The sequence below is a fragment of the Fukomys damarensis genome, unplaced genomic scaffold (genome assembly GCF_012274545.1).
Source record: "Fukomys damarensis isolate Sample0158 unplaced genomic scaffold, DMR_v1.0_HiC HiC_scaffold_7, whole genome shotgun sequence".
Classification (NCBI taxonomy): domain Eukaryota; kingdom Metazoa; phylum Chordata; class Mammalia; order Rodentia; family Bathyergidae; genus Fukomys; species Fukomys damarensis.
Window position 1 is genome coordinate 375,338 of NW_022900919.1, and position 12,236 is coordinate 387,573.

The 12,236-nt window shown below is 33.4% G+C and overlaps 1 protein-coding gene across 3 annotated transcripts in view; it reads right to left on the reverse strand.

Annotated features, from left to right (window-relative positions):
* LOC104853204 (protein PTHB1) overlaps window positions 1-12,236 on the reverse strand; it is a 285,577-nt gene that overhangs the window by 216,185 nt on the left and 57,156 nt on the right. For all 3 annotated transcript variants that reach the window (XM_033761023.1, XM_033761024.1, XM_033761025.1), the window contains exons 8-9: window positions 9,271-9,454; window positions 8,540-8,669 (exon numbers count right to left, since the gene is read on the reverse strand). In XM_033761023.1, coding sequence (XP_033616914.1) covers window positions 8,540-8,669; window positions 9,271-9,454 — 314 coding nt within the window. The remainder of the gene's footprint in view (window positions 1-8,539; window positions 8,670-9,270; window positions 9,455-12,236) is intronic.

A 12,236-nucleotide genomic window follows, 5' to 3' on the forward strand; every position in this document is an offset into this window, starting at 1 on the left:
GAATAAAGTGACAATATTGCAAAAGCAATACAATAAAAATTGAAAATGATCAAATAGTTTCATTATAGCATAATTCTGCTTCCCTTTTTGAGGCTTCCATAGACCTTGTTCTTTTGCAATCACATTTAGCATCTAAATCTACTGGAACTTAGCCCAAGTTCATAACACTCTCGAGTTATAGGATACTATGTATAGATCAGTCCCTACAAAGAAGGAGCCAGCAACAACAAATACAATAACATGCACTAGGGTAGGTAATGACTATACTCCAAAACATAACAGCCAATTTTTAAAACACATTTCATTACTAAGTAAAGAATTTAAAAATATCTAGGTGGCTTATGATTAGCTATGAATAGTAACAGACCATGTAAAGCATAAGGCTTCTAAGTGGGAAATGAGTATGGCCTTTTTATGATTACTGATTATTTCTGCTACCTGATTGTTATAGTCTGTAAATTTCCTTTGGGCTCAAATGATAATAGAATGTCGTCATCCTTTAAAATATGATAAACACAGACTATTTCAGAAAGAAAAATGTCTCAATTTTCTTACTGCATGTATTCAGCTAACTGCTACTTTAAAGGCAAATACAGGTTACAAATTGATTAAAAAACTATAATATATTATATTTACTAATAAACTGCTTATTCAACCATATTCCCTTCTGTTCTTGCTTTTTCTAATTATGAAGTTTAAGACAGAAGCCTTGCATTTTATAGCTTTTAGGAAAGATTCCTCACAGATACTTCATGCACACAAGGACCCTACACATATCATAACTTCACCTAAAGCACTACTTGCAGAATCTGCCATCTTAATTCCTTGCCAGAATATTTTGTGTCACTTCTGTCATATGTCATACCAGGGCCACAAGAAAATGGAATTTGAAGGGGCATCTTAATGCTTAAAATATGAGATAAGTTACTCTGGCATCTAAATAAAAAGCAACTCCCACACACACATGGTTATAATTTGAAAAAGCTAACTTTTACTAGGTAATAAAAATGGCATACGCTTTTTGTATGTCTATTCCTACAAAACAAATTTTTCAAAACATGACCTTTCAAGAAATCAATGCTTCAGATACTTTCCATCATGCAGTATCAATATAATAACTCATATATCTGGCTTATAGGATTTAATTCACAAATTCAGATCATTATTAAAAGAAAAGCTGTTCATCATTTTTATTTCAATACAGTTTAGTGATTGTAAAAAGACTCATATTTTAAATCATAGTACTTTTTTTCTTGTTTTCCTTTTTCCACATGCTTTTGTCCTGAGGAGCAACAGGACAGACTAGAAGTAACTTCAGTAATACTAATATAAAATGAATTTGGTGTATAGAAGGAAAAAATTGCTTCAGTAGCATAATGGCCTTTACACAGATTGACATCTATTAAATAAAATAATTTATCTTTTATAAGAACAATCTCCAGTCATTTTGAGATCCTTAGACTTGTAAATGCTTCAGAGTTGATGTAATGCTTTTCATTAGAAGCACTTATCCCTTCAAAATGCATGATTTCAAGAGGGGCATGGTGGCGCACGCCTTTAATCCCAGCACTCAGGAGGCTGAGGCAGGATCACTGTGAGTTCGAGACCAGCCTGGGCTACATAGTGAGTCAGTCTCAACTACGTAGTGAGACCCTGTCTCAAAAACACAAAACAAAACAAACAAAATGCATGATTTCATCATAAAATGAGAAACAAAAGAAAATACTAACAAATATATATTTTGCTACAATAAGCAACAGATTCCTAACAATCACCTCATTTTACAGTGTTCTATATACACAGGTACAGAAACCTTTCCCTTTACTAACAAATATATATTTTGCTACAATAAGCAACAGATTCCTAACAATCACCTCATTTTACAGTGTCCTAGATAAACAGGTACAGAACTACCTTTCCCTTCTCTTCTCTTAATTCCCTAGCTCTGAAAAGAGAAACAGGGAATGTTGTTAGATTCTGTTCTTTCCTGGCTGATAGCCTGCATTACTATTATTCTGTTAAGAAGTAATGTTATTAAGGAATATGTAAATATACTTTAAACAGGACCCTCTTACCTTGTATTAACTAGCTAATGCTTTATCATTTTTCTTTAAAAAATAATACCCCAATCTTCTTTTTCTATTAAAAACTGCTTTAGGAAAAAAAAAAAAGCAAGTTGTGAATAAATGCATAATCTTAAGCCTATCAGTAAAAATGCTAAAAATCAAAATTAGAGAAATATTAAAGCAGCCAAAAAGGGATAGTCTATTTTCAAAGAAGTAATAATTAGAATATCTAATTTCTCGGTAGTATTTATAGAAGGCAAATGCCCAATGGATTGACCTATTCAATGTTCTGAAAGAAAATAACTGCTAAGAGTTCTATATCCAACAAAAATCTTTCAAAAATTAACATAAGGTAAAAATTATTTTAGATTAAAAAAAAAAACCTCAAAGACTTACCAGTAGACACATACTAAAACTTATAGTAAAAGGTAATATTTTAGGCATAGGAAAAATGATCTGAAAAAACTTGAAGATTTATGAGAAAGGAAAAATATGGACATATCTAAACATTATTACATATATAAAGTTCACTACTATTTCATAAATAGTAATTAAATAGTATTTATGAAATAGTAATTTATGAAATTGTATAAATAGTATTTATGAAATAATACTACACTTCATATATGTACTAATATTTATATATATCCATATTTTCATAAACCCTTATGAAATCTACCTAGAATAAGGAGAGCATTGACATTGTTACTTATAATTTAAAGAAAAATTTAAAAAAACAAGAAGTATATCCAAAGTAAATTTGTCCAAAATCCTAAGACAACATTGGCACCTACAAGGAAAGTGTCTTCATTTATATTCTTCCTACCACAATTAGGAAGAGGAAATAAAAAATTAAGATTAAAAAGAAAATCTAATCACTAGAGGCAGAAAAGCCTGACTTTACTGAAGTTTTGGCAGTGAGAAATTACTTTCTGAGTACTGCATCCATGAACTGGATATTTCCTGTTTTCCTACCCAGACAGACATTTTCTTTGACATTAGAGGGTGGTCTCTTTGTGTGTTGGTTTGGTTTTTTTTGTTTGTTTTAGTTTTTTTTTAGTTTTTTGAGATAGGGTCTCATGATGTAGTTCAAACTCGCCTTGAACTCACTGTGTAGTCCAGGCTGGCCTTGAACTTCCAGTGATCCTCCTGCCTCACCCTCCTGAGTGCTGGGATTACAGGTGTACAATACCATGCCCAATTTAAGAGTTTTATTTTTAAGGGACATTCACAGCCTCAATGAGAGTAAGACCAAAGAAATTTTTCGGTGGAAATATATAGAAATAAATACAATTCTGTCATTAAAATATTTCCTTTATAAAGCATAAAGTTATAAATCCAACTAGCATTTTAAAGCCAACACTTTACCCTTGGCTGTACAGTGTTTCTAAAAATCTGTGGTCACCAAATTAAATAGATTTACTATGCAGTGTAACAAAAGCAAACAATCTGAAACTATAATTACTATTACAGTCTTCATGAGAGCAAAACATGTTGTACTTTACATTATTGCATAAAAACTAAAATGGTAATGAAAACATGAGGTCAGGCAGAAAATCTCTTTCACAAGGAGACTTTTCTGAGTTAAAACCACAACTGACAACAAGATCGGTCATTTTCACTTATTTATATGATCACCATAAGTCTCGTCTATGGGAATAAAACACTTATCAAAGCAACCATACAACAGCTTATGAAAAACACCATGTCAAATGACCGGTCAAACATCAATGATGGCTGACATACAAGACTGTAATCATGTATATAATCTTGTGTTTTTCCATTTTAATTAAACAATATAAAATCTAGAGGTTAGCTTATTACAAATATTTGATCTCACACAATGGAAATATATGCATTCAAGTAACAATGAACATCAAAATTAATGCAACTCCAGGAGGCTGGGGTAGAAGGGTTATAAGTTGGAGAACAGCCTAAGCAACTTATCCTATTGCAAAATAAAATAAAGAGCTGTAAATGTAGCTCAGTGATAAGAGTACTTTCCTAGCAGCCGCAATACCCTGAGTTCAATTCCTCATATTGCAAAAACAAAACAAATAACAATAAAAAAGCAATTCCAACCAAAAATTCTTCAACGAGATTGACAGAAATAATCTGTCCAAATCATGGTTACTAAAACACCAATAATAAGAAGGAAAAAAATCTTAAATATGATTGTATTCTTTTATCTCCCATAACTTCTTATGCTTAGTTATAGTCTGTCATCTTGTATCAGCAAGCCACTGGGCCTGAAACTAGAGGCCCTCTTTCCTGGTAGGGTCCCATAAAGACCAGGGAGTCTCTCTCCTCATCACTCTCTCTTTCTAATATTTATAATCATCTTTCACATAATATGTTTCTTTAAAGCTGATTTATCACTACTACACGTAAAAGAACATTTTTTTATTTTCTAAAGAGATAAAAAACAAAACAGCAAGAAAAAAGAAAAAAGCAGTGGAAAAAACTGGACTTCTTAAGAAAAAATATAGACTGGAAATAGTAAAATTTAGTAACAACAGTAAAATAAAGTATTAAATGTAATTTGATTATAATTCCAAAAGCATTGATTACAACTACAAAAACAATTTCTGGAAAGTCACTAAAAGATTACAAATACTACATAATGGAGAGGTAGAGGAAAGGAAAGAAGATAACCATGTTAATGTCAAAACTAATCATGTCTAACTTCATGGAAGTATATAAATTCTTTCGTAGAACCAGACTTTGGTCAGAAAAAAGACTTTACAAAGAGACCAAAGCCAATTTCTTCAAAGAATGCCTAAATTTAGTGTTATTTCCAGTCTAATTCCCAATAAGAATTTTCTCTGAAATTTAATTCTATGATTTTAAGGTGCTTGTGAAATGTTTAGTTTGGTATAACAACAGCCTTCGGGGCACAGTCTCCAATAGCTAATGAAAAAAGCCACGCAGAAACAGAAGAGACAAAGATGGGCATAGCCAAGCAACCTGGCACACACCTGTAATCTTAGCACTCAGGAGGCTGAGGAAGGAGCATAACAAGTTTAAGGCCAGCCTAGGCCACACAGCAAGAATCTGTCTTAAAAAATAATAATAATAAAAAGGCACAGGCATAAAAATCATTGAAAGAGCTTCCTTCTTCCTCCCTAGCCCCAACTCTGCCACAATCTGGTTGAGAAACAGCTTTTGTGGTGGGGCAAAAGGTGGCGGGGTTATTGGGGATCGAACTTGGAACCTTGCACTTGGAAGGCAGGCAGCAAAACCACTGAGCTAAATCCCCAGCCTGAGAAACAGCTTTTCTATGAACCAGAAAACCATACAAACATCGGATTCTGACCTATAGCTGAAGAAACATATTTTATCCTAATTCACCTGAATATTTTCTAACTTCACCACAGTGAAAGAAAAAGTCAATTTAAAAATTTTAAATGCTCGAATAAACTTGGTTTTAAAGAAATGACATTACCCCTGTGAGTCTCAGTCTTTCATATTTAAAAAGGGTTTTCAACTAAAAGGTCTTTTAGCCATCCTTCCCCTAATATATCAACAGAAAATACAGTGACTTCATACACTTACCAAGCATGTACTATGATTTTAGTTTTATGCTTAATTATTCAGTGTGGCATGCAAATATAGAAAAGGAGTGCATGATCTAATGGGGAGTTAGGAATAAAAATGTCTTCCATACAATTATAAATATGATAGAAATTCGGAGAAGGAGAACATGGTAGGGAGGGAACACTTAACAGGACTTGAACTAGAACTCAAACATAGAAGAAATTTGAAACCCCAGAGAAGAAATGGAAAAAATACTTCTAGTCAAAATATTATATAATGAAGTCTAAAGTATAAAAAATGTTAAATACCAAAGCTAGAATGCGTGATTACTGCACACATAGGCTGGGAAGGAAAAAAAAAAACACTGAAGTACGAGGCCAAATGTTTATGCTAAAAAATAAGCTGCAATAGGATATTATAGCATTATGGCTAAGGGCTGCCAGTGAACATTTGAAACTCTAGACCTGTATCCAAGCAGACTTAATTAAAGCTTTATTTGACATCATTAGTGAGAATAACGTTTCCAATAAATGATGATCTTTATTTGCCTTTTGAGAAATTGAACACAGTAGAGGTAAAATGCCTGGTCAAACTTCCACAGCCACTTCTGGCAAGGAGGAGAAAGCAGTAGTAGCAAAGAATTTAGAGATCATATCACACCTGGCTCTTCTGACTCTGTAACCTGAATACTCATTCTGCATTCTTTTAGTTTAACCCAGCAATAATAATTAAACTACAAAAACACTACCCAAGAATGAGGTTTGCTGAAAAGAAGAAGGAAACAGAGTTATGAGTTAATATATAATTAACATGGTAGAGAGGACCAGGGTTGCCACTGAGGCCGAATGGGAGGAAAGAAGGCATCTTAGTTTCTGAGTGAAATACTGCTGCAGCTTTATCCAAATCCAGTATCTCTTATTCATTGGAAAAAAAAATAATTTTCTTTATAAATAAATATATTCAGCCAAGAAAGCTTCTACCAAAAACAATTTTAGTCCTAAAGATAATAAAAACTGGGAGGAAAGTTGTTTTTTCAGAGCTTATAATTTCAAATTTCTAAATGTAAATGTCATATTTGCAAGCAATAATTCTAAAATTCAAATAAAATTATAATGAAATTATTTCATAGTCTATCTTTTTAATGTATATTACAACAGAAAATTCTTCAATTGAATAATCAGAATTTATTATATACTAATTATGGAAAATGCTAGTGGTGGTGTCAGAATTTAATAGTTCATAACCATGATCTTGAAAAACCTATGAAAAAAAGGAAGCTTCCTACATAGGTACAGGTACCTAAAATACAATATTACATACTACTATTGCACTTAGGCATTATAATGTACACTATAGAAATTTAATTTTCATTCATTATAATTTCAGTCATTGGACCCTGAATTTGTCAGTTACATGTGGACCAAAAATTAAAAATTAACAATAAGCATCTGCTAAGAAGGTATATATTTGCACTTCTTTGGGTAAGGTGACTCTTAAAAGTCTTGAACATGATGCACATATAAATTAAGTATTTCAAGTAAATGCCCTCATCACTCACTCCACTGTCAAACTATACACAAAAGCTGTGGTGAATTTTGGAATAGTGAAAGACCCTGGTTTTGAGGAGCACAGAGACAAGCTGGCTCATGTACCCACCAGTGTGGATCTGTTTTTTTGCACATAAATTGCTGCTTGTGGAGCTAAAGAGAACAGCTCTTGGATGGATATATGGGCTGCTAGAACAATTACTCAACCACAGAGAAATATCTGACTACCTCACGTGGCCCTGCTGGCAAGATGTTTTTCCTATTCTAAATCCTTCCAGGTAAATTTGATGCAAAACATCTGGTTGAACTTAAAAAAACATCTGGTGGACACTACAAAAGCCAATTTCAAGATTTTAAATTATTTTTCAGACACAAAATAACTATTACCCCTGTTAAGTACATAGCAATTATATGATAGTTTTTTTCTCATAAAATTTAAGGACACAACTTCTTTTTTAAAAATTCAGGATTTTTCTAAACATGGTTTTATTTTATTAAGATGCAGGCTTTAGATTAACAATGCAAATATAGATTAAATAATGCAAATACAAATGACTCATCAAATTTCAATATTAATATTACATATCCAACCTCTTATCTGGGAAGATAACTCATCCTGATCAGATATTATAGGTACTAATGAAAAATTCTACATATGGTTCTGAAATGTGCAATAAAATAGGCTAAACAAACAGAACTGAATTGACCTAGGAATCTATGAGCTTTAGAGAAACTTGTGTTTCTATACATTGGCTGAGATTTTCAACTCTTAAACATAATCTGAGCTCCTAAAGAGTTTATCGGGATCTTGCCTTTTATATTAATGACCTTGAAAAATTACTTACTGAGAAATCATGTCTCAGTTCTCTCATTTTTGATACATTTTATAACTGTAATATTAAGATATGAATTTTCTTCATTTTAAATGCAAAATGGTCCTATTTAAAATCTAAGCTGCTTAAACATATGATCATTTGCAATTCTGTATCAGTTTACATAATAAAGTCTGGAAATAAGTGCAAACCTTATGAATAAGTATAATATATGCTCTATAAGTAATTGATCTCTAAATGAGACCCATGAAATGCTAAAAGAAATCCTTTTTTATTTTAATGAAAATAATACACCAAATATACCATTTTCTTATTATCTCATATGGCTCTCATCTTTAATTTACAAAGGATATCCTGATAGAAATATTAAATAATAACAACTAATAGTCCCAATTGATCATAGATCCTTCTATAATAATTCATACTTCACATTATTTGTATTACTGATATTACACTACAACGTTACTCAGCATTTCTTAGTAAGATCCCTCGCCATTATTTCACAAAACTTCTAGAGAACCCTGACTCAGGTCTTTTAATAAGTTATATCACTTACTGCAAAGACCCCACTTTCACTGCCACGGGAATGTGGGGGAGCTGAGTAGCCCATTTCAGTGTCACATCCTGATAAATGTGCAACATGTTGTTATGGTTTCCAATCAAAGTATTTACTGTTCCCTCAGAAACTGGAAGTTAAAGATACAATAAAAAAATGATCACTTGAAACAGCAAATTACATCTATTTTAGGGGATCTGAAACACAAAGTAATTCTGATATCTTGATTTTAATATACAGAAACTTTAAAGTACTAAGTTATTATTAAATTTCAAGCTACTAATGTCAGAAAGAACTCATTTAGCAGACATCAAATATACAAATAATGGCCAACATGTTCGCATTTTACCTAAAGAGTATGAATTTCACTAACATGTGACACATTTATGTTAGTAATTGCACATTCACTATGGATGAGTCATTCTACTGGCCATTACTATTTTGTTTATAAGAGCTGGTATTCTCCAAGAAGCTTCTTGAATAGTGACATTATGAAAGCACTAGTGTATGCTAGAAGCTAATTCCATAAGTCAGGAGAGTAAAATGACTGACAAAACCAAATGTGTGCTTTCTAGTAAACCTTTATACCAACGCTGAAAGTTAAAATCTCCGTTGCATCTTCAATATAAAAATATTTTCCTAGATGGTTAAAATACATATACAAGTGTGGCATTTTATGATACATATATTAGAGCCTAGACATATGGAAAAGATAAAATCTTTCTACATACCTGAGCAATATGGAAGAAAACAACTTGGGCTACAATCAAGCTTCTTCATGAATCGAATTTGTCCATTATCCTTAAGGCAAAAGAAGTTTCTCTCACCAAGAACAAAAATAGAAGATGCTGACTGATTAAAAGACACAATACATATATCGAGGGCTTGCTCTCCAATATTCAGAGTCCAATCCACCTGCAGACCAAAACCAAGATCAAGTTAGTTGCTAAAAACAGAACATTTCAGTCATTTTCAGATCAATATAAATTAAGAAAATGTTTCGCATCAAAGCAGAGATATAAAGATTGACTAATTTCCTTCATTTAATTGGGTTTGTGTGTTATTATCCTACTTCTGTTTTTTTATAGACTTTAGGTTGTTTTGCACCATCTCTTATTAGATGATATTACACTGATATTCCACAATTTAAAATGTCCATTAAAAAGTTATCTTCCTCCTGAAAACATTCTGTACAAAAGCTACTGGGGGTGAAGAAAGGATGTCACTCTTACAAGAGTAAGAAATTCCAGAGTGCTACTGTACAGTAGAGTGACTACAGATAATAAAGTGTATGTTTCAAAAAGCCAAAAATAAAAGAATTTTATCATCATAAATGATATTTGAGGCAATAGATCTATTTAACCTAATTTAACTATATACAACTTATACCTGTACCAAAACATCTGATTTTCCATTAATAGGTACAATTTTATGTATGCTTAAAAATACATTTTAATACTATTATTTTGCAAATCAAATTTGTCAAAATATGTCGCTAGTATTTTTATCAATGTAACACTTTGAAAAAAGATAACCTTAAAACATATTGACACATAGTTATACAGGGTCGTTAACAAGCTACTGCAGTAGTACAAACAGAATCCTCTACACATAAGCACTGCTCCAGTATCTCCATACCTCTGAAACATGGTCAAGATGCAATAAATGTTTTTCAAATGATGAAGACATGAATGCAAAGTGAACATGTGAAAAGAAAGATTTTAAGAATTTATTTTCAAAGTTATTAATAATATTTGTAAATCAAGAAAATGCAAAAGAACAAAGATGTATTATGTTGAAAATCATGTATGTTATATATGGCAATGGCAGTGAGACAGCTCCAGAAATATTACTACTATTAAAGAAGAATAAGACCATCCTCAAAGTTAGGCTTTAATCAACAAGTAACTGGCACCACAAAGAGGCAAAAGTATTGCTACACACATCATTCTGCTGACTGCTAGCTGGTTCCTTCAACACAAAGATTACTACCAGATGATGCAGCTGACTGGGACCAAGGCCAATGTCCTAGAGAAGTCTGGAAGAGTTGGCTGCTTCAAAAAAACACCACATGAACCAGCATTCTAGACACAAGAAAAGCCTATGGCTGGTGTGGGGGCCTGAGGATTTAGCTCAGTGGTGCTGCCGCCTGACTCGCAAGAGCAAGGACCTGAATTCGATCCTCAGTACCAAAGAAACAAACAAAATAGTGTGGGGTTTTACTCTGAGAGTGACTTCATGGCAGGATAGAGCTGGAGAAAAAAGAAAAATCAAGTCCAGGACCTGCCATATTACCAGAAAGAGTTTAACTGGGCACTATCTGGGAAAGAGGTTGATTGTGTGGAACTGAGCCACAGAATACCTATACTACAGTTTTACTTCAGGACTGAAGTGCTACATGTGAGAGACATTCATGGGAGACACAGGTAGAGAGGGTGAGGGCTACACAGACACAGATCCCCTGAGAAGTCCAATCTCAGCCAGGAAAGACACGGGACCTGCATTCTGTGATAGGAGGCCAGGTTCAACAGGTGTGGTTTTCAGAAGACTGGATTTGAAGGCAAGGCAATGAGTCCAGCAGGCTACTTGAGCCCCCACCCAGAGGCCTACATCCAGCAGAGACCACTGGTTTGACTGCTTCTCCATGTACCAAAGGGATGAGGGGCGTGACACGGCTTAGACAGTTACCACGGTCTGAGACTTACACATAGAGGAGCAGCAGAGTCACCTCAAAGTCACAGGCTATAAAGTGAGGTAGAGAGGACTATGACTAGCTGAATTCTAATTACCAGTCCTAGAAGGAAATCACTCATTTGGAAATACGTAGAAATTTTTTGACTGATTTTTTTTCTCCTTTATGAGTTTTATTTTGTTTTGTTTTTCTCTGGGAGGGGCGGTATTTGAAGTTTATTTTTTGTTGTTGTTTTTCTGTTTTTCCTATTTTCTTTTGCCTTTTTAATTCTCTTTGTTTTGGTTGTTATTATGGCTTGTGTGTAGATCCCCCCCACATCACCACCATCAAACGTCTCATGCCTTTTCAGAGGGTGCTGAATCTAGAGTATGTGACTGATTCATAGTGGGACTAGGCCTGAGGACACTAGGGTTAAGGGCATGAGTGGTCTAAATAAAAGGGTTAGAAAGACACTGTTAAGACCCCTTGCTTTTGCTACCATATGGGCACCATGAACTGTTTCTCCTCAGCAAAGCCCCTCTGCCATCTGCTACTTTGTCTTGGAGCCTGCCGATTATGGACTGAAACGTCTACAAACTGTGAGCTAAATAAACCTTTCCTTCTTTAACTCTGAGTGTCGTGTATTTTGTCTCAGCAACGAGAGAAAAAAACCAACACAGTTCTCTCTTTCCCTTCTCTTGTTTTTTCTCTTTTAATTTGTCCCCCTAGTTTTCAGTTTACTATTTTTTCTTATTTTTCCTTTTTCTTGTTGTTTTCTTTGTCTATTACTTATATCTAATACTATTAATTGCCTTTTACTCAAGAGGACCCTCTATTTTGCTTTTATCACATTCTCATCTTCCACTGCTTAATTTTTCAATCTTTTTTCAGGCTTCAATTCCCCACATGCTCTATCCCTACTAGTATAACCATTAAGCTTCATGAATCTATTCACTGTTAACTATATCTTATTACTTTGAACACTATTCTATTGTTGGTGGAGGTAAAATCAATTCACTGAGATAG